The sequence below is a fragment of the Hyaena hyaena genome, unplaced genomic scaffold, assembly GCF_003009895.1.
Source record: "Hyaena hyaena isolate Hyena2069 unplaced genomic scaffold, ASM300989v1 scaffold_585, whole genome shotgun sequence".
NCBI classification, from domain to species: Eukaryota; Metazoa; Chordata; class Mammalia; order Carnivora; family Hyaenidae; genus Hyaena; species Hyaena hyaena.
In genome coordinates, this window is record NW_024081217.1 from 622,011 (window position 1) to 645,932 (window position 23,922).

Sequence of the window (23,922 nt, forward strand, 5' to 3'; positions counted from 1 at the left end):
AATAAATAAATAAATAAATAAATAGTTCTTAATTAGGCAAATTCCCTTTTACCTTTATAGTTGAATCTCTACAGTGGAATGAGGCACACGGCTCTGGAGGACAACTGTGTCCACGTACCTCAGCCTTCCAAAGGAAATGAACTCAAAATACAATACAGTGGTGGCTCTGGTAGACCTAGCTGGTACTAGATTGTGAGAGCTGGCTTTTACATCTGCAGGAGTGTTGCTAGCTAGTTGTTAAATCATTGGCAGATAATTACACCAGAGACATTTTCCCAAATTTCTACAGATCAGAGCTTGCACTTTTCTTTTTTCTTTCCTTGTCTTTCTCCAAACACCAGCATATCACAGACCAAGAGGCACGAAACAAGAAAGGAATGTGGGGAGTTCGAAGTGTTTAAAGGAAGTAGTGAAAGTAGCATAAAGATTCAAAGTTTCAAATACATTTACAGTGTGGTTCAAATGCTTACAAGATGGGAAAACCCGAGCAAGCCCATGCACACGTGATTCCACAGGCACTCACTGAGCATCCGCTGTGGGATGGGGTCAAGACAAACGTGTATGAGTTCTCTGCCAACAGGTAGCTGACAGTCCAGTGGGGGAAGGAAAGGAAATGATTGCAGTGTGCTGTGTAGCCTGCCACGGTGGAAGAGCACAGAAGCTGCAGCCACGCAGCGGCACTCAGCAGTGGCCGAGAGAGGAAACGGGTAGGGGTGTGCCTGGGAGAAACACGTAAAAAAGAGTGCTCCCAACCAGGGAAGAGCATCATGGCTCATGTTTGACCCCCACAGACCTCAGTGAGGAAGAAGAGTAGTACCTACTTTGCAAGAGAGTTGTCAGAATTTATGGGTATAGCCAAATAGCTGGGACATATTGACAGAAGGGGGAAGCTGCATCCGAACCGGCTTCAGACTAGCCTCGGTAGGACTTAGCTGCTCACACCAGGTCAGGAAGACTACCCTCTCATGGACCTTCTGTGTTTTCAGCCCAACCTCACTGCAAGACACCTGCTAGAGAAGAACAAGGGCCGTCATTCGACTCGCACAAAGAGCCTGTCCCTGGTGCCCTCACCCTCCCGAGGCAAAGCAGCCAACACGGCCACCCTCCGCAGAGGCCCTGGGTCCCGGAGGAAGGGGCCCGGGCAGTTCTCCATCACAACAGCCTTGAACACTCTCAACAGGATGGCCCATGCTCCCTCGGGGCGCCACGTGGTGGAGATCAGCACCCCAGTGCTCATCAGTTCCAGCAACCCCTCTGTGATCACCCAGCACATGGAGAAAGGAGACGTTCCTCCCAGCTCCGCAGGGCAGGTAGGAAACAGACGCCTGGGATAAGGGCACCTTGGGGTTAGGGAGGCGACGCACACCACGTCATACGCAGTATTAGATATTTAGTACCGTTAAGCATCCATAATGCATTAATAATAACTAATGTCATGTGTATTATGTGTCAGAGCTGTAAATACATGATCCCACAGCATCCCTGAAACAGCCTCTTGAGTTAGGTATTATTAGTGTTGTCCCCATTTTATAGATAAGAAAACTGAGGCTGAGAGGAGTTAAACAGCTTGTCGGGTCATCACAGATACTGTCTTTCCCATGCTGAAAGCCATGACGTGGTTCCTGGCCCTTAAATAACTTCTCTCTCACGAGATAATGGCACCCATTTTCTAGAGAGGGTTTTGGCATCACAATTAGAGATTCGCTCTTCCCTTCCATTCTCGGGCAATGTCTTAGGCATCATGTGGAAAGGAAGGAAAAGAGGTGAAGAGAAACTGTGGGTTACTGTGTTTTCAGGATTGACTACATAATTTGCAGGGCCCAGTGAAATGTGAAAACGCAGACCCGTTGCTCAAAACGATTAAGGCTTTCAATACAGCAACAGCAGAGCATTAAACCAAGTGAAGAGTCCTTAATACAGAGCCCCATGTGATTATACATGTCACACACAGGCACGGAGCCAGCCCTGCATGTTTTTATATGAGTACCTAATAAGATAATAATAACAAGTAAAGTGCTCAGTGCCAATGCTAGACACATGCTAAGCCCCCAAAAAAGCATTAGCTCTTAATACTATTATTATTCAGCCCAATCACTGATTTACCAAATGAAGGGAGACACGCCACTGGGCAACTGTGGCAATCCAGAAGCAGAAGTACTTCTAACAGCATGTGGCTATTTAGGTTAGAGGGTGCTTTGAAAGATGAAGGACTGGAGGTATGAGGCGAAGTAATTAAGAACAACTGCATGTTGGGGATTCTGCTGAAAACACTCTTTGGAACTGGGCAGGTAGCAGCTTGAAAGGACAAACTTCGACTTGCACTGATGTATTTTTTTAAAGCTGTAAATCTTGTTTTTAAACATGAATCTCTACCTTGGGATTAAAGGACTTAATTGGACTCTAATCCCTTTTTAACAAGACAAGGAGGAGGAGAAAGTCAAGGGCTTCTCGAAGACCTGTGTGCTGGTCTAAAAGAACAACAATCACCATCTACAACATTTTCTATCTTACACCACTGTCTGGATCTCCAAGAGGCTGGTTGTTCATGTGCCTCAGCGCACCACCTGTACTACATGCCCCCCACCCCACCACAAATACATTTTCCCCTCTACATACTCTCTCCTTACATAAAAAACCATGAAGTTCCCTTCCTACACACACATTCCAAATGCTGTTTTACAAGTACATACATGCCTTGTGCTTAGAGTTCTCCCTCCACCCCCCCTCCACACACACACACACACACTCTCTCTCTTTCTTTCAAATGAGGAGCTTAATGACTCACAATTAAGCCAAAGACTAACAGAATTTTTCTAAATCCATTTTTATTTAGAGAGATAGATATTTATAAAGTACAGCCCACACCCAGTAGATCTAAGCAAGCTCACTCAGCTGTAAGTTGGTTTCCCAAGAGACCTAGCAAAGAGTCACTTTTCATGTGTCTTTTAAATTCTTCTTTCCAGCCATTTACCTCATCCACAGAGAGGCTAGAGCAGAGTGGAGAATCCTAGTAGAACTTAAAATAAATAGTATCTTTTAAATTTTAATTAAAAAAATAAAGTAAAATAGTGTTTCTTCCTAGTTTTCACAGATGGTGAGAATTCCAAACTTTTGCATTTGTATATCCTATTCCCAGGGAACCTTTGCATGGTACTGATAGCCTTTCTCAATTCAGATGGCCATGGATTCTAAGTGTTTCTACACGTTTGCCCACGTGTTGTCAAAAACACTTAAAATACTTCACTTATAAGCTGTATCTAAAGATGGGTAAAAAGTTGAGCAAATGACAAGTTCTTTTGCTTCCTTTTTCCTCTAACATCCTTGAGAGCTGAGGTTGGATCTAGCTTTTCAGATTTCCCCCACCTTCTCCATCCCAGCACCCAGCACAGTGCCTACTCTCTAATAGGCACTCAATAAATCAGGAAATCAAGACTTTTGACTTAAACATCTGGACAGATAGTGGTGACATACACTCAGCCAGGAAAGCCTGGAGGAGGAATCATTTCCTGTAGAGAGCTCACAGGTCAGTGTAACTTTTTCAACCAATAAACACTTGTTGGGTGCTTACAATGTGCTAGCAACCATAGTGAGTACTGGGGATTCTGCTAACAAAACAACAGGAACAGCAATAGTCATCTTGAACACTTACTGAGACTAACATGATTGATGGATAGAGAAATAGACAGAGAGAGAGAATTATATACTCTGATAGGAAAGTCTTTATTTGCTAGTCTCCTAAGTCCCACCCTCTATCCTGAAAGATGGTAAGAACCTTTGTAGGCGAGATATTATCACTACTTTACAGCAAGGTAATTAAGCACCCCCCCCCAAAAAAATGGTTTTCCCATAGTCATGTAATTAGTAAACAAAGAGAGCCTGGATTAACCTTAGCGTTGTCTGATTCTAGAACATACGCTCTTGTCACTATACTACACCGTCAGCAGAGACCTCATCAGGCAACACTGTTATGTCAGTGGAATTCGTATCAATGTCTGTAGCCTCTATTCTCTTGTACTAGTCACCTGACTCCCTTTAGACACCCAGGCCCTCCAGCATTCTCTTCCGGCCCACCCCATTCTCCAGTAAAGAATTTGCCCTGAGTCATTTACACCTAAACGTTTTTGTTTACTAACATTCTGTTCTTTTATGAACTACCAATTGTGTCCATTGTATATGCTGCTCAAGGTACCAAGAGTAAGCTCTCACCATCAAGGAACGCTTCTGTCTGGGACACAAAAAATAAATGACTGCCTATCGTGGAGTTAGGGCTTCCTAACATGGGTTGAGGACCTGCCGGCACCCGCACTGACTTAAGCAGTACAGAGACTCGGAATTTAACAACACAGAACTGTAGACTCAGAAAGTCAGTTCCTTTCTAATTTTCCCCAAGCCCACCGATGATATCAAGAAGGTCCCAGTTTGGTACTGACACTTGCTAACCTGCCTCCCTAAGGAGGAGAGAGTAAGGCCTTGGGGCCCAGAGCTACAGATAAGCTCCCGCCCATCTCTGAACTGAATAACACTGTATGTTTTTATTACATGGTCTGATGCTTATCTTCCATATATTATAAGTGATACCCATTTTATTTTCACAGGGGTATATGAAAAGAGAAGCCTGAGCAAGGGATTTGGTTTTCCTGTAGTTGTTGTGTCTTCTCACCTGTAGGAAACCACCTGACACATTTGGCTAGAATTTCAGGAAATGGCCTCAAAGAGTAACTTTGCACTAAATACAAGTGTACTCGAAAATAATTCAGGATTAGACCTGAAGAGGCTAAGTAGGTTTCCTGGGAAATTGTGGTGAGGAGGTTAAGTAGGAGGACTGAAACCCATGCAGGTGGCCTCAGGGAGAGTCCTGAAGATGATCTTGAGGTCTGCACTGAGAAGGGTCACCTTAGGAGGAGAAAGTCAACTACATGGGGCAGGTGTTAGAAAGATAGCCTTGAGCAGGGTAAGGCACAACTGCAAGGCCCACCCTAGAGATTGTAAAATTCACTTGTTCATGATGTGCATGCTGTCTGCTCCCCATCTCCCACACTTACAGAACAAGGCATCCTTGTTTTCTTTAACACCGGGCTTGCTAAGAGGTTCTGCTCCCTCAATATGCCCCCTACCTACTACCCTCCCCCGCCACCCCCCAGTAATCCTCTAAACCCCCTCCTTCAGCCTGCCTATCCTCCTGTATCACAGGTGCAGGTTAGTGGAACTGCTGGACAACAAGAAAGCCTGTCATCATTCCAGAGTTTTCTCTCTCCCTCACCTCTTACCTCAGTTAGTGAGCAAGCTCATTTTCCTACCTGAATCGTCATGGCTCCTGTCCATTCCATCCCAGTGCCTTACTCTGGGTCCTCATCTCTTGCCTAGACTATTGCTTCAGCCTCCTCCCTGGTCTCTCAGAGCTCATGCTCAATCACTACACCTCACCCCACCCACACCTCACTCCCATGCATTCTTCCAGTCATGGCCTCTATCGCAGTGTCTTGAAAGCCAAAATCCATTAAGCAACTTCTCTTGCCCAAACTGCCAGTGAAAGTGATGCCTGCTGTTTATTGAATGGCCACTAAAAGCCAAAATCTATAGCGATGACTTAAAGACATTATGACTATCCTCACAACTATTCCTAGTAGGCGCTGGTATGCCCATTTTACCAAATAAGAAAACTCAGGGAGAGAAATATTAGGTAACTTGTTCAAAGTCTCAAAATTAGAAACAGGATTTGAGGACAGATTAAAGTTTATTCATTTATTTTGAGAGAAAGAGAGCATGTGCAGGAGAGGGGATAGAGAGAAATATTCCGAAGCAGGCTCCGCACTGTCAGCACAGAGCCGAGTGCAGGGCTCAAACTCACAAACTTGTGAGATCGTGACCTCACCCAGACACTCAACAAACTGAGCCATCCAGGTGGCCTCACCCATTTGACATTTTTAAGCACAGTATGTATATTCTAGGCCACCTCTCTGCTTTTTGTCCCTATAGCCGGCATGGTGCCTGCATTATTACGGGCAATGAACAAAAGGCTGTTTCTCCTGAAATTTATTTTTGGTGCATTCACCTGTCACAATCATACCCACACCCCAAAGCCCTATATGCATATCATTTCTTCAAGGAACCTCTTGCCAGTTATCCCCTGCAAAATCAATACCTCCCCTTCTGTTCACAGCACACTGTTTATACTCAAGTTATGACACATTCTTCTTTGTACTATCAATTCACCACATATATCTCATCACCATGCTCACTAAGATTGCATATTTCTTAAGGGTGGGGAAGGTGTTTTATGCTCTTACGTTACTGCTGACTTTCCAAACCCCCAGTAAAGGTTTCTAATAACACATTTTGCTTTAAGAATTAAAAACAAAGTCAGGGACCTGTGACTTTTTAAACTAATTACCAATCCCCATCCCTTCTTCTGATTAACCAGAAAACAAAAGAAATAAGAAAGAGAGGAAAAAGGCAGATCACTGAAGTGCAATTCCATTCCCCATGCCTCTTCCATCCCACTGATAATGACAAGTCCAAACATCTTTCCAGGGCTCCTGGGGAGATAAGCTGTCACACACCTTGGGGACTTCTGAGGTCTGTAAAGCTGGCTTTCCTTTCAATCCTATATTTTAAATAATCTGAATAAAGTAACTTCTAGCATCTTGAACTAGAAGTCCAGACCTTCTCCCTTTGTCTTTCATGGGAGTTTCTCAGCCCAACTTCATGGTACTCAGGACTGCCAAGAGACATGGTTTTTACTTAGTATTAGTATAATTTCTTTCTTTTGGACACCATCTCAGTGCTACTTTATGCTTAAGATTCCAGCTAACCCTTCTTCTAAGGTAATTTACAGAAATAGATTTATCCTATGCTTATAGTCTTATGTTAATATCTCCCAATATAAATTTTCCATCTTTACAATTTTCATTCAACAAATCTCTACTTATAAATTGAGTTATCCTAATACCCTTGAACTCATAGAATGGTCCCTAAGGGTTATGGGTGAAGAGTGGGAAGGCTCCATTTAATGGATACCTGCCCCCTCAAACCATTTGGTTCCACGTCATCTTTACCTGCCCCAAAGTGCCTGTGTGGAGCCTAACAGGTGCTTTAAAATTGTTAAATTTTCAAGAGTATACCCTCAGCTGGAGAACAGCCCTTTACACTATTCTCATAAATTATCAGTAAAATGCCTTAGGAGTTCCCTGGTGGACATCTGAAAGCAAAAAGGGACTCAGGTCAGGACCATAGGGCGTCTACTGCCCTCTACTCTGCCAGACCTCCCTCCCCACCCCCCAGGGAAAGAACTATCAGGAGCCACCTAGACAAGCAACATTTTGTGCAAGAGTAACCCCTCTGGCCTTGGACCCAGAAGCCTCTTTCTCATCACAATGGTGAGACTATGGGTGAGTCAGTAGCCACTCTGAGCTTGGGAGCCCATTAGGAACAGGAATAACCTCTACCTTGAAAGGCTGTTGGGAGAATCAGAAGATGCAAAGTGGATGTAAAGTGCTTGGCTGGCACTTGGAAATGTTATGATTATTATTAAAAATTTTAGCAGTCAAAATTTCTAAGGAGTCAGTTGCTAGATTTCTCTTCAATCACTGTGCTGTACATTTTTTTGAGCCTTTTTATAATGGAAAATTTTAAACGTGTAAAAGAAGAAGGAAGAGTATAATGAACTCTCATATACATAACACCAAATCTCAGTAATTATCCACTCGTGAGCCAGTCTTATTTCAGTTATATCCCCACTCACAAACCTGATCCCCAACTGGGCTATTTTGAAGCAAAGCTCAGATGTCCTATCACTTCATCCACACCTATCTCGGTATCTCTTCCCAAATTTAAGTCAGTATTTTTTTCTAAGAGTTTAACATCACCATGAGCCCACTATCACATCTTAGAAAATGGGCAATGAGTTCTCTTTTTTTATCTTTATTTGCTTATTTTTGAGAGCACTTGCCCCAATTTCTTTATTTAGTCAGAATGTCCATATTTGCCCTATGTTGTTGTTTTTTTTTTTTTTTTTTTACAGTTGGTTCCTTTAAATGGCGTCCAAATGAGGTAAAAACTTGGAATTGGGCTGATACATCTCTTAGATTTCTTTTATTGCCCAAACTCCCTCTCTCTTGTCCTTTGCAATGAATGTGTTACAGAAGCCCAGTCATTTGTCTTGTTGGGTTTTTGCATTTTGGGTATTTCCAGCTGCCTCTTTGCAGCATTATTTAACACATGCCTCTCTCCCCTGTGCTTTCTGTAAACTGGTGGTTAGATCTAGAGGCTTAATCAGCTTCAGATTTGATTTTGGCCAGAATACCTCATCCACAGTGCAAAGTACTTCTTTCGTGGTTTCTGTCTTGTTTTGTTTAAGTGCAAAATTCATTGGCTTTTAATATATTCACAGAGTGATGCATCCATTACCATAATTTAAAACATCTTCATTATTCCAAAAAGAAACCCCCCACCTCTTAGCCATCACCCCCAGATCCCCCATTTCCATCCACCCCCCCACCTCAGCCACAGGCAACACCAACTACTTTCTGTATCTATAGATTTGCCTATTCTGTTCATTTGATTTTAGTGGAATCACACAGTTTTTGGTACTTTGTGGCTAGCTTTTTTCACTTAGCATTATGTTTCCAAGCCCATCTGTTAGAGCAGGTATTAGTACTTCATTCCTTTTTATGGTTGATAACATTCTCTTGTGTAGACTATCGGGATACTACATTTTGTTTATCCACTCATCAGGTGATGGACATCTGGAGTGTTTTCATTTTTTAGTATTATAAATAATCCTGCTGTGAACATTTGTGTCCAGGTTTTTGTGTGGGCACGTGTTTTCAGATGGTTATATAACTAGGAGTAGAGTTACTAGATCATATGGTAGCTTTATGTCTAACTGTTTGATGAACGTCTAACTGTTTTCCAAAGTGATTACACGGTTTTACATCCTCACCAATGGTTTATGAGGGTTTAAATTTCTCCACATCTTCACCAACACTTGTTTTATTATCTGCCTTTTTTATTATAGCCATCTTAATGGGTATGAAGTGGTATCCATTGTGGTTTTGATTTGCATCTCCTTGATGGCTAAGCATCTGTTCATGTGTTTATTGGATATGCACTCTTTAGAGAACTGTCCATTCATATTAGTTGCTGTATTTTTAATGGATCATTTATCTTATAACTGAGTTTAAGAATTCTGTACCTATGGGGGGAAGAGCACCTGGGTAGCTCAGTCAGTTAAGTGTGCGATTTCAGCTTAGGTCATGATCTCATGATTTGTGAGATGGAGCTCCATATCAGGCTCTGTGCTGGCAATGTGGAGCCTGCTTGGAATTCTTTCCTCTCCTCTCTCTCTGCCCTCTTTCTCAAAATAAATAAATAAACCTAAAGAAAACAATTCTATTCCTATGTAAATATATGCTAGGTGCATGTCCCTTATCAGATACATGACTTACAAAAATGTTCTCCTATTCTCTGGTTGTCTTTTCATGTTCTTGGTGTATCCTTAGAAGCAGAAAAGTTTTAATGATAGTGTCCAATATATATATTCTTTCCTTTGTTGCTTGTACTTTTGGTGTCATATCTAAGAACCCATTGCCTAATCCAAGTCCACAAACATTACCCCTATATTTTCATGGAAGAGTTTTATCATTTTACATTTGAGTGTGATACATTTGGGGTTACTTTTTCTATGTGTTGTGAGGTAGGGGTCCAGATTCATTCTTTGACACATAAAAAGAATGTCTCTCGTTTTGCATTAAAGTTTGTTCAGATTCAGGTGTTGTCAGCCTTCTCCATTATAAGGTTCCCCGTCAGTATTTCATCTCATGGTTTGAGGTACCAATCATGAACATTCACTTGGGGTTGCAAAATGGTGACATTCCAAATCTATCATTCCTTCTAAATTTTTTCAGGCTACAATTCTTCTACAAGATTGACTACTACTTTCTAAGAGCTGAATATGTAAGATGCTGAACTGTGAGTCGTACCTAAATTATTTCACAGTGATTTCCAAACCTGTATACCACAGGTGCTCAGCATATACTGAGGAATCCAAAGTTAATGCCCCAACCACTATATCCCCTCTGTATCTCTCTCTCTCTCTCTCTCTCTTCCTTGTTTGCTCCTGGGTGTTTCCCTAGCTCAAAGACAGGACTCACTTCTCACCACCGTCGGACTTGGCGTATTTGCCATCCCTAAACTGCTACCCTTTTTCCACTGGCCGCTGCCAGCAGAGCTAATCTCTCCGCCTGCCTGTGCCAGTCTTCTTGTTTACATCCTTATCGCTGCCCTCAGGCCGGCCTCAGCATCCTGGCCTCGTCAGCCGCGTGTTCACCCTTCAGCCCCTCCTGAGGTTTGGACCCCACCCCTGCCTGGGCTAAGGCCAGGAGAAAAGGTCTAGTTTTCTCCAGCCTGAAGAAGAAATGGCTTCAGGACTCATATGGGAATGAGTGTTGATGTTATTTTTCTAAACTTAGGTTTATATACTGGTTTTATACTCCTGGGGTCCAGAAGAGGAACAGAACATAAATCAGAACATGAAGGATTTCATGAGTTCCAAGGGAAAACTTTTCCCACCACATCGATTGTGAGAAACGAAATAATGAAAATGGTGAAGGAGTTTATGGTTGAGTTTGGGTTTGGTTTTTATGTTTCTCTACAGAGGAAGGCAGCTTAGTACAAATAAGAGGGCTCTGAGTCAAGCAAAGCTTCATGCCATAGCTTTGCCTTCTAATACCCAAGGAACAGTGAACTGAGTACCTTACCCCACTGAACCTAGGTGTCCTCATCTATGAAATGGGTAGGTCCTTCCACGCAGGGTTACTGCTACTACCTATAGCCACTGCTACTACCTTCTCTCCTCCAAGCAGAGTTTTTAGAATAAATCATCATTGTGTGGCTGAGCAGAAGCCCTGACTTAAAGCAGGCAATGAGCCAAACATCTTTGAAAACCTAGGTGTCCTTTTACCACCTGACTTTCCTAAAGTACATTTTTCACAACTACTAGCAGATATGGGGGAGGGTGGGAGGGTGAAGTTCTTGTCTCATTTTATACATAAGAAAACTGGCAGAGAAAGGTACTTCTATGACAGATTCAAGGTCTTCCAAAAAAAATACAGCAATTGCAACTTAAGACAGAATTAGGAGTCCTTGCAACATATCACTTAATGTCTCATCCTTGAGTCATATAGTCCCAGGTTGCAGTAACCATTATTAGCATAAGGCAGGGGCCATCATCACCTGATGTGCCATTATGTCACCAGGGAGGCCAAAGAGAATCTGCTCCGAGTACTCCCACCCATTAGCTGCACAGCCTCTCCAGATCCCAGTTTTCTCATTATTTAGATGGAATGATAAAATTTGTCTGATAGAGAATTATGTTGCTTAACTAGTTAACAGTGCATTCTAAAGCTAGGTAACACCGTGAAAACCTGTTCCTGTTATTTAGTCAACGATGGTTATTGTCACAATCCCTCCTTGTGCTCAAGCACACTATCACAGAGAGACCTGCTTTCTTTCTCTCTACTGTGAAGCTTTCTCAGCCTCAGCAGGTGTCAGGTAGAGTTCTCTGAGGCAAAGAGCTTTTTTAACCCTGTTTCTCAGCACAGGCAGTATAGTGAGAAATCGTAGGATTAGGGAGCCCCCAAATCTGGGCTGAAACTCTCACTCTGCTTCTTACTGAGCAATGTAATTTTGGGCAAGTTACATAATCTCTCTGGGCCTCAATTTTCCATCTGTGAAATGGAACTGATGGTAAATTTTTTTATCCATTGCTATGAGGAGATTGCTATGAGGATCAAACAAGGCAATACATGTCCATGAGATAATGACCCAGGCTTGGCCGTGGTAAATAGCTCAATAAATGTTCACTCTGTTATTAATGTTGGGTCAAGTCAGGAAGCTGTAACCAACCTCCATCCCCAGGCCTTGCTGAGAATAACATTCACGATCCACACGCTTCAGAAGGATGATCTGTTAGAGCCTGCCTCACAGTGCAGATGTTTCCAAAGCTCCTCAGCTTCCCTTGATAAGCACTGACCATTTCAGAAGTAGGGAAGGGAGTGACTTTTGGCTTCTATCTAGGGAGCTCTTGAGGCAGTTGTACTTGCTCAGCTCAGACCCTCAGCTGTAATCCCAAGGGGAACCCATGGGAAAGAAGCCAAGAATGACTCCAGGAAGAAAGGCTTTGGACAAAAGAGACCAGGTGAAGGCTGAGGCAGGGCCACCCATCCACCATTTTCTGCATGTACCTTTGAGCTTTTGGTGTGAGCCCCATCCTCCCCTGTGTGGCTCCCCCAGCTCCTCACAGCCCATCAGTGAAGCAGCCAACAAAGAAATTTCTGGGTGCCTCCCACACACCAGGCACATGTGAGGCAGTGGACAAGACAGACTGGGTCCCTATTCTTAGGAGCCTGCAGACTCTCAGGGAAGAGCAAGAGGAAACAAAGTATTGTACAGACTTGACTCCAAGACTGTGAGTGTGTGAAACACTGTGAACTAAGGATGAGGAATGAAAGGAGTTTGTGGGAGAGGGCCCACCTCACCTGGGAGGTCAGAGAAACCTGCCTGACAAAGGAATCTACAGGTGGCAACTGAAGGTGACGGAAGGGGGCTAGGTTTTAAAAAAACAAAACAAAACAAAACAAAACAGGTGAAGCGGGGCTCCTGGCTGGCTCAGTCAGTAGAGCATGTGACTCTTGATCTCGGGATTGTGAGTTCGAACCCCACATTGGGCACGGAGCTCACTAAAAAACAAAAAAACTAAAAAACAAAAACAAAAAAACAAAAAAACAAGCAAAAACACAGGACCTGCAGCCAGGCAGTCCAGTTGCCTTATCCCGCAGTCACGCCCGGCAAATGCTAGCACTCCTGTCCACCTGCCACACCCGCGCTGGGATCCCAGCCCTGCCCAAGCTCCCGCAGGTCCTCTGGGGAGAAACCTTACTAGTTTCTGGTGACCAAAGCAGGTTCACTAATTAACCCAGCGGTTCGGCTTGCTTCCTTGATTCAACATGTCTCCAATGAGAAGTTGAACTTTACATCATCACCTTCCTAATGAATGCCAGCAGGTGACCCGTCCCTGCCCAGGTGAAAAACGGAGCAGCGGAGCTTGTATCTCAGGCATTTTAGCACAAACTCTTCAGCCCTGGGAGCCAAAAGCAGGGGTAACTGACATCCAAGACCACTGAGGCTGCAACACATGTGCATGAACGCCCCCTCACTCTCTCCCCTCCCCCCTCCCATAATCGGAAACCTAGAAGGGCAAGAGAAAGAAAGGTGTACAGAGCAACAGTAGGCAGACAAGGAGGACAGGTCACAGGAATGTGTGGGGCACTGATATCTCTTAATGGCAAAATGACCTTGGCTGTGTGGCTCGACATTGCAAAGTCTCAGTTTCTCCATTTTATTTTATTTTTTTTAAATGTTTTATTTTATTTCTAGGAGAGAGAGAGAGAGAGAGAGAGAGACAGCGTGAGCAGGGGAGGGTCAGAGAGAGAGGGAGTCACAGACTGAAACAGGCTCCAGGCTCTGAGCTGGCAGTCAGCACAGAGCCCGACGAGGGGCTCGAACCCACGAACCGCGAGATCATGACCTAAGCAAAAGTCGGACGCTTAACCGACTAAGCCACCCAGGCGCCCCTCAGTTTCTCCATTTTAAAGTGGTAAAACTAATAGCACCTTTCCCATAGACCTATTAGAGAATTAAGTGAGATACTCACATATGAAATTTCCCAGCCTCCACATTGCTGATACTTTGGGCCAGATAATTCTTTGTGGCAGGAGTGACCTGTGCATTGTCAGGGGTTTAGCAGCAGCCCTGGTCTCTACCCACTAGATGCCCGTAGCACCCGCCACTCAGTTGTAGCAATAAAAAAATGTCTCCAGACATTGTCAAATATTCCCCAGCCGTAGTTGGGAACCATTGATGTAAAGGATGAAGGACAACAAGCTTGTGCAAGGCAAATGCCCTTTCAGGGTAGCCACAGCAGATCCTTCTTTCCAAACACATGCCAAGAATATAAGGCCCTTGGAGAAACCTGGAACATTCCAAAGGTGGGATGGGTAGATTTACCAGTGCCATCATTGAATTGTGCAGAGATGAATGCGTCCCTGGCTGGTGAAGTTGGAGGGAGCTGTCTATTGAGTAGATTGTTGGAACAAGCCCACTTTCCACTCTGCTCAAGGAGCTAATTTTATGGCATGGGTAGCAGGTACCAGACCCAGTGCCAGAGTCTTACATACATCTTGGCCTCTGAGTATTGTGAAAAGATGTCATTATTTCCATTTTAGATTAGATGGAAGAACAAAGACTCAGAGAGGCGAAGTAACTGACTCAAAGTTACATTTCAGGTTTGGGTCAGAACTTGGGTCTGACTCTCATCCAAGTCAATGTTCTTTCCCCACTCAAGTGGCTAGAGTGGGGCTTCTCACATTCTGACTTAATTTAGGAGCAGTACCGGCACAGGAACCAGGCTCAGTGGGAAAAATGATGGGATTGAGTGGCAGTGGCTGTTATGGGCCCAGAAATAGGAAATGGAGGTACATGTACCATGAGTTGGCCATCCATGTCCAGACCCATAATCCATTATTCAATGATCCTATGTCTTCCTCTCTGGCATTGTTTGGCGACTGCACTGAGCTAAGGGTACATCTGGGTTTGTTCAGCAAAAAGAGCTATTGTGCTATGTACTTTCTCAAGGCATAAGCTGAAAAACGGGTCTTCTTCACAAGTGAGCATTTCTACAGAAGGCCTATTATTTCTTAGATAATTTCTGTGGAACAGAAAGATATGAGCCCCTACCACAACCCTTTGTTAATGCTTCATGAATTTTGTCTTTGATGAGGAACAGTGTTCTCAAAATAGAAAAGAAAAAGTCAACTTCCAAGGAAATGGGCCATTTTTTTTTCAGAGAAAAAAAAGTGTTTATTATATTTCAAAGCACAAGCTTTGGGACATGCAATACCCATCCTTCATCCTCTCTTCCCACTCCAAAACAATCAAGCCCTGGTGGAAAATTACACAACGACATACATAATAAGGCCTGCTTACCTATGCAGAAAATATTGCAAACACCAGTGTGTCTGTTTGCAGACACTTGGGCTAGGGAAGGTGTGCTTTCTCACGGCTGAGTCTGGGGCCACCCCGAGGACACAGAGGGCAGAGTCAGAAATGTGAACAAATCATCCCCACTCACTAGGCTCAGCTCAGGCTACATGAGCTCTTAGGCCTTTCTCTGCCACCCTGGCCTTGTCCTGAGCTGGTACAGATTACTGAAGTCTCACCTCCCTTGTGGTCCTGTTCACATCATGGCTTGACTGCCACATGCCAGGCATTCAAGATTTAACGAGTCCCTATCATGTGCCAAGTCCTGGGAGAGCAATGGGAGACAAACCCTACACATGTGAACCAGCATACACTTAGTCACAGAGGGAGTTCATTATTTCAGTCATTCTTCTGGATCAGTTTCAAGTGGGCCGGCCATTAATGAGGTTGGAGAATACCTATCCTTTATTTTCAAGGTCACATTCCCTATGTCTGGGATCAATCAAGGGCTTGCTGGGCTCTCATCTCTCTACATAAGCAGAGAAAGCATCCAGCAAGAGGACTATCCACCCCAAACTCTTTCCACCAGTGGCACCTGGAAATTATCCATTATTCATTTATTTCTTTGAGCTAAGAGGAGATCAGCCCACAGACCAACTATAGCCGACAGACCAAGTGCAGCCCATAGCCTGGTTTTGTATGGCCTACCAAGAAAGTTTTACTTTTTTTTTAATGATTTTATTGTTCTTAAGTCATCTCTACACCCAACGTGGGGCTCAGACCCACAACCCCAAGATCAAGAGTCACACACTCCACCAACTGAGCTAGCCAGGTACCCTGGTATTTACAGTTCTAAATAGGGGAAAATCAAAAGAAGAATAATTCTCCATGACATGCAAAAATTGTACAAAATTCCATTTTCAATGTCCACAAATGTTTCATTGGCACACAGACATGTTCATTCTTTATGACTTGTCTGGATATGCTTTGATACTACAGTGGGAGCACTGAGTAGTTGTGATGGAAACTCACACAGCTGAAAGTATTTACTACCTGACCCTCTACAGAGAAAGCATACCAAACCCTGGGCTAAAACACTACCCCCACTTTCCTCCTCTAAAATGCAAACACCCACAGGTCTAGCAACTGTTGAAGCCCTTAATGCGTTTGTGAGACCATGTGTATCTGGTCACTTCTGGCGTTGCAGGGAAGAAGGATCACTGGATGCCTGAGAGGGTACCACCCAAATCCCCACAGTAAGTGATCTTTGCCTCCAGAAGCACATCTGTCATTTCACACCTGGTTTTGGAATTTACCTAAATGCTGCTTTATTGCCAAGAATTCCCTAAGGACAGCATAAATGGTGGCCCCTGACCCCTCGGTGGTTAAGCCCAGTTGAGCTTGACATGAGAGATGTTTACTAAATGTCAGGAGAATGTTTGAGTGAGGAAGTGAGAAAAACCCAGTGAATGTATACGCACCAATGTATGTGAGTCCATAAACGTAAACAAGAGACTGAATACATGTGTGAATTAATGAATGATTAAGTGGCTGAGGGGCTGGATGAAAGAAGACAGAAATGAGCATATCAGCGAGCGGATTCTTGTAAAAGTGAGAGGTTGGACAAAGAAAAAAGTATATAAGTGAATGTAGGAAGGAGAAATCCGTTGGACAGATGGGTGGGCAAGTGAGTGCAGGCTACTGGGTCTCTACAAATGCCATGTAATGAGGACATGGGTGTCACTGCCAAGTTCTACTGATCTCGTCATTTTTCCTGGCTTGTTCATACCCAGCCTTGTTCATGACTTGCATGGGGTTTTGAACTTAATCGATGCCCTCCCTTGCTGAGGGTGTGCGCATGCTTTAGAGCTTTAGCGTTTGGGGCTTCTGTCAGAAGGATAAAAACACTTGCGCCCACAGGCTCAAAGCCAGACAGTTCTGCCTCTGAGACTGCGGCCTCCCTCCCATATAAGGAAAAATACACTTTCAATTGATGCATCCTCAGCCCCTTCTCTTCCATGTGCTACAGGGTGAACAGGGCCTACCCCAAAAGCTGAGAGCCCCGCAAAGGCACACTTTCCAGGTACAAGAGGTAGACAACATGTTGGTTTTGAGTGAAATTCATGGCCAAGGTCATCCTAACCAGGTGGGAAAATGTGGAATCAAAAACACCCTATCTAAAGCAGTTAGATACAATTTATCTGTGGCCGCTAGAATACATATTTTGTCTGTTTTCTTGCTTTGTGTCTTGTGTGTTTTTGTTGCATTGCCTGCTCCCTCACTAGCATGTAAGCTCCCCGAGGACAGAGACAGGTACATGGAAATCTCAATAAATATTTGGGGACAGTGAGTGAAAAATTGTAAACCAACCACTTGAACCAGCTACCCAGACATGACTCCCTCGTCCAGTGGTGGGCCTGACCTAACTCTATTACCAACTGTCCCATGTGACCTTCAGCACACTATCTGCCCTCTCTGAGGCTCAGGGGATCAAATGAGATTTTCTTCAGGGTCTCTTCCATCTCCCACATACTAGGGTTCTAAAGCCAAGGGGAGGGGCCTTTGGATTTTTCAAGATTCCCATGGTAGTATGAACCTGAGTGCCCTGGCCACAGCACTTGAGGAAAAGAACAGTTTGTTCATTAAAGGGACAGCCATTTTATCCAGCCTGTGATGGAGTAAAGTGACCCTGGGTGTGGTGACATCTCTGTTTTGGCCAGTGGCCATCTGAGCATCAAGTGGGACTATCCAAAGGTAGTCAGTCCTCTCCCTCAGGCTTTGCCTACCCTCTGCACAGAGCCAAGCCCGGCCTGACGAGCTGCTGCCCGTGCCTCAAGAAAGCTGTAAAAGTATGCCCTAAAACCTCCATGGCTGATGTGCAAGAGCGTGGATGGAACTGGAGGGTATTATGCTAAGCCAAATAAGTCAGTCAGACAAAGACAGATATCATATGTGGAATGTGAGAAACTCAACACATGAACATAGGGGAAGGGAAGGAAAAATAAGATAAAAACAGAGAGGGAGACATACCATAAGAGACTCTTAAATACAGGGAACAAACAGGGTTGCTGGAAGGGGGGGTCCATGGGTGATGGGCATTAAGGAGAACACATTTTGGGGTGAGCACTGGGTGTCATATGTAGGAGATGAATCACTGGGTTCTACTCCTGAAGCCAAGACTATACTCTATGTTAACCAACATGAATATAAATTTTTGAAAAAACAACAACAAAAAACACTGTGGCTGGGAAATCTCTTCTCACATATTTTTGTAGAGCTCCCAGAAACTGTACAAACTTTTCCTGGCTTAGCCCAGCAAATGAGGTACAGGGAGCTAAAGAGGGCTCATTTGGGGTTTTCAGCCCTCCCTGACTCCTGCACCCTGAGAACCCACCACCCTCCCTCACAGCCAGGGCCACTTGGTCCAACCTCCAAAATATACACACTGCTTTGCATACTGAAGAGACCTCTAAGAGGGCCAGCTTTCAACACAGGATTTTAAGGTTTGACTCCCACCTCAGCCTACTTGCTGGCGCTATAGCCTCGGAAAAACTACTTGAGTATGTTCTAGCCCTTGTGGTTATGTGATTTCCAAAACGTGTTTGGGTGTTCCATTTTATCTCAGTGAGATTATATGCTCCTTAAGGGCAGGGACTATGCCTTCTCTTCAACCTCAACCTCATGCTCACCTTGCCTCACCTAGGGATCAGAACACTGCTGAGTAAAGGGCATCAGACATTTGCAAATCATTGCTCTCCAAATGTTAATGGAGGTCTGCTAGTCAAACTCCACAATAATGGCACAGAGCCTTCTTTTGAGACAAATGGCATCCACCTTCTGTGGAGAACCATTGTCGGGAGAAGAGGCTGAGTTAGGGAATATCTAGGGAAGGTAAAGAACAAGAACTAAAACTTCTCCCGAAAATATACCTTGATTGTTTGGCGTTAGTAAATTCTTACTGACGTTTTTTGTTTTTTTTTTTAACTGAGTGCTGAGGTATTGTTCTAAACACTGGGGGTACAAATACTTCTACTGTTGCTCCAAGGACAGGGAAAAATTAGGGATCCCATCCTGAATGCAAGTCTGTGTCTTCATCCTTTTTTAGCATCTATCATGACACCTGGAAAGGTTTTACTGTCTCTTTATCTCCTGTCAGATGCAGTGCCCTGGAAGGTGAGATGCATCAATTACACAGATGGACTGGGGTCCTGGGCTTGTGTGTTTTGGGGAAGGGAGAAGACAGCAGAGTGCTCACCCCAAGGGCAGTCAGCCTCTTCAGTGCCACACACTGGGCCCTCTGAGGAGGGACGGTGGTCTGCAATGGTAACCAATCAAAACTTTTAAAATGTTACTTGATGTAGGAGAGGACAAGCTTCTCCTGATTTCAGCAGAATCACAAAGACAACAAGCTCGCTATCCAGAAGGGGGCTTTAAAGCACTGGCTTGGAAATTATCACATATCCTTTTCACTCATTGTAGATCCCTGAGCCTGTCTTTACAAAAGGACTTTGCAGCCACATCCTATCAATCCCATGAGAAGGAAAAATTGTCACATGACCAACCACTTCAGAGGGCTTAGATTCTGCACAGAGTGCTTTTCCCAAGTGTCACCTGGGATAGCAAGGCAGAAGAGAAGGGCCGACTTGCCAGTCAAAACAGTAATCAGCCCATGAGGGCTCCAGATCCTATAGTTTCTAAGATCAGAAATCCTTCATTTATTGAAGGGCCTTACTCGAAGGGAGCAAAGACAACTGCTTTGATAATGTGGTGGGCCAGTGAGTAATTCTTTTTTTTCTCTTTTTAAAATTGTCCATTGTGGGGTATCTGAGTGGCTCAGTCAGTTCAACGTCTGACTTCAGTTCAGGTCATAATCTCATGCTTCGTGGGTTTGAGCCCCTCGTTGGGCTCTGTGCTGACAGCTTGGAGCCCGGAGCCCGCTTCAGATTCTGTGTCTCCCTCTCTGCCCTCCCTTGCTTGTGCTCTGTCTCTCTCTCTCAAAAATAAACACTAAAATTTTTTTAATTAACAATGTCCATTGTGGTTGTGGTAACATCCTTTGAGAAAGTTAAAATATATATGTATTAAGAGACAACAACCACATGGCAAGAAGTTAGCTTCCTTAAGACACCAAGTGAATCTGACATTGTCAAATGATTTCTGGGCTCACTCAATTCTTTAGAATGGAATTTTAAAAAGAATTCTTCATCCTACTTCAGTTGGCCTGTCTAGCTATTTCCCCCAAAGTCAGACCCATAAAAACTGACAAGTCTTTGCAGGAAAACCTAGCAAATTTTGCCTAAATCGAAGGAATTTAGGCTTGGGCAGGTTCAATAGCTTGCCCCGGTTCCTCAACAAAAGAGTGACGAAGTGGGGAGCCAGACCCCGGAAAATCTGAATGCAGCACCCCGGTTCCTCACAATTATGCTATATTGTCTCCTGGCTGATTTTGGTCTGTTACTCTCCCCATCCAACTCTCCCTGTGGGTCCATTTTCCTTAGCTCAGGCAAGAACTGTCAACCCCACTCTCCCCATCATGAAAGCCACTTTCTAAAGACTATATGCAGTCTATCAGAAGTAAGCAGAGTATTTCTAAATTTCTAAATATTCAGAGACTCCCTTCTTTGGGATGCAAATGTGAGGGCAGGACCCTGGAGTAGAACAGATGGAAGATTTCTCATACAGCCTGCACTACCTTGGTGAGCATGGCGCTTGGTACTTAGTACCTGCATAACAAGCATCTTCTGCAAATAAATGCCATGAGAGGACCCACACCAAACTCAAGAGGAACTTTGTTTAAATTTTTATGGCCTTTAATGAATCCCAGGAAGAGGATTTAATTATAATTATTGCTGTGCAGTTGCTTCTCAAGTGGACTGTTATGACTAGGAGGGCAAGGGTCATAATTAACGTTTGAATATAACCTGGCATTTGAACAAGCCCTACTACTATGTGCCCCATCAGACTCTGCTTTGGTACTAAAACCTACCTGCAAGGCAGCAGACTGCTAGGGCCAGGAAAGCATGAGGTAGAAAAATGAAAGGGGCAGTGGTGGGGCCAGGGTCACTGTGCCCAGAAAAAGACCCAGCTTAAAGAAGAGGATTTTTGGAGGTGCCTGGGTGGCCCAGTCAGTCAAGCATCCAACTCTTGGTTTCAGCTCAGTTTGTGACCTCATGGTTCATGGGTTCAAGCCCTGCATTGGGCTCCATGTTGACAGCACAAAGCCTGCTTGGGATTTTTTTTTTTCCTTTGCCTCTCTCTCTCCCTCGCTCTCACTCTCTCAAAAATAGATAAACTTAAAGAAAAAAAAAAAAAGAGTATCTTGTCTTTGTAGCTTAAGGCGTGGGTTGCATTTTCATCTCTGTCCCAAGAAGCCAATGCAGATCACAGCTACAGAGAGGTGCTAAATTTTAGCCTTCTCTGGAAGCCTTAGGATACAGAGGTTAGCCCAATCCAGTGTCAGGAAAGAGACTCCTAAATTCCTGTCCCACACACACAGTCAGTTACCTGTCACCTAATCTTCCTCAAAGGGAATCTGGACTATTGTAACTGGCCTTTGTATCCTAGAGAATTAATATTTCCTTCTTACATCCAGTACCCGTAAGAAAGTCTTATTGCTGCCCTCTTCTCACCAATCAGTCTTGTCTGCCTCCTATCATATCATAGTTACAATGGCAACCGTCTACTGGGTACTTCATATCAGCCAGACATTGTGCAAAGTACTTGGCCTACATGTTCCGATTGAATGGTCACAAGAATGCTACGAGGCAGCTATGACTATCTCCCCCTTTTATTGATGAGGAAACTATGTTGCAGGGGAATTAAGTCTGAGCATCACACACCCAGTAGGTTACAGGGCCAAAAGTCAAACTCACTTCGGACAGCCCAAGAGTTCATTTTCTTAGCTGTGGCTGCATAGTGTCTCGTGGAGTAAGAAGAATCCTCCTTGTCAGTGACTGTCTCATAGGGTTTTTCTTGACTGTAGGAGTAGGACTCTGGAGACTCTAGTGACTTGAACTGACATTATGCGGATCTATAGTGGCTGCGATTTCCAAGCTTCTATGAGACATTCCAACCACCACCTTTTTTCCCCAACAGAAGTCTTCAGGAGAATAAGTTAATCAGGAATTTATCTTCAGCAAACAGGATTTATGAAAAACATTTGGCATCTGGTAAACAGCTGTTAGCAACCCTTTGGGATAGTTTTATAAACCATAAAAGATTTAAAATCTTCCCAAAGAAACTCCAGATCCTGACAGGTTTACAGGTGAGTTCTCTGACTCTTTACAAACTCTTCCAAAGAATGGAAGAAAAGAAGGCATTCCCCAACTCATTTAATGAGACCAAGATAGCCTGAATATTAAAGCCAGAAAACAAAAATATAAGAGGAAAATTTGAATTCTACTTCACTCTTAAACGTAGATGCAAAACCCTCAAGTGTATATTAGCAAACAAAACCCAGAAAGGTATGAAAATAATATGTGTCATGTTAATGTAGGTTTTTCCCAAGATTGAAAAGTTGGTTTAACTTTCCAAAATTGATCAGTGTAATTTATCACATTAACAGATGAAAGGGGAAAAAACATGTGATCTTTTCTATAGCTATAGAAAATAATGTTTGAAAAAAATTCTGTATCCATTCATTATATATGTATATATATTTTGAAATCTTCACAGAAGAGGAATAAAAGGGAACTTCCTTAACATGATAAATGGTATTTATAAAAATCTACAGCAAACATCATACTTGATGGTGCAATGTTAAAGGCATTCCCCTCTAGATTCAGAAAAAGAACAGAATGAATGCCTATTATGTTTCTGCTCAACACTGTCCCTTCTGGTGCACCTGGCCAAATACTAAAGCAAGAAAAAGAAGTAAAAGGTTAAGTATTAGAAAAGAGAAATGTAGTTGTCATTATTTGTGAGTGATATCATCTGTATAGAGAACTCAGAAGAATCTGGCAAAATGTATTAGGAATAGATGTGAGTTTAGCAAGATTACTGGATACAAATCAATACAATAAGGTTAATTACATTTCTGTACTCCAAAAAGAAAATAGAAAATATTTTCTTAAAAAGATATCATTTCTTTTTTTTTTTTTTTTTTTTACAAATAGTTTATTGTCAAACTGGTTTCCACATAACACCCAGTGCTCATCCCCACAAGTGCCCTCCTCCATGCCCATCCCCCCCCCACATCCATCAGTCCTCAGTTTTTGTCAGCATTCAAGAGTCTCTCATGGTTTGCCTCTCTCCCTTTCCCCCACCCTTTCCGCCCTTCTTCTCCCCCTTGTTCCTCCGTGAAGTTCCTCCTAATCCTCCTATACGTGCAAACATATGATATTTGTCCTTCTCTGCCTGACTTATTTCGCTCAGCATAACACCCTCAAGGTCCATCCATGTTGCTACACATGGCCAGATTTCATTGTTTCTCATTGCCATGGAGTATTCCATGGTATAGATAAACCACATCTTCTTGATCCATTCATCCGTTGATGGACACTTAGGCTCAAAAAGATACGATTTAAAACAACAACCCAATTTTTTAAATCTCCAGGAATATATCTAACAAAAGACATACAAGTCCTTTGTGGGAAAAAATTGTAAAACTTTAGTGAAAGACATTAAGGAAGACCTAGTATAAATGTATGTTGTACCATGTTCTTGAGTAAGAAGACTCAATAATCTTAAAGATGTTGATTCCCCTCAGATTTATCTATAAATTCAAATCCCAGTGAGTTGTTTGTTTGGAAATTAAAGGGTGATTCTAAAATTCAAATGGAAGGAAAGACAATAGCCAAGATATTTCTAAAGAAGAAAATGGAATTTGGGTGTGGGGAGGACCTACCCCATCAGATACCAAAGTTTATTTCAAAGCTGTAGTAATTA

The 23,922-nt window shown here is 43.4% G+C and overlaps 1 protein-coding gene across 6 annotated transcripts in view; it reads left to right on the forward strand.

Annotated features, from left to right (window-relative positions):
* Positions 1-23,922, forward strand: part of SH3RF2 (SH3 domain containing ring finger 2) — a 124,320-nt gene that overhangs the window by 77,588 nt on the left and 22,810 nt on the right. For all 6 annotated transcript variants that reach the window (XM_039256678.1, XM_039256677.1, XM_039256676.1 and 3 more), the window contains one exon: positions 987-1,310. In XM_039256678.1, the coding sequence (XP_039112609.1) occupies positions 987-1,310 (324 nt within the window). The remainder of the gene's footprint in view (positions 1-986; positions 1,311-23,922) is intronic.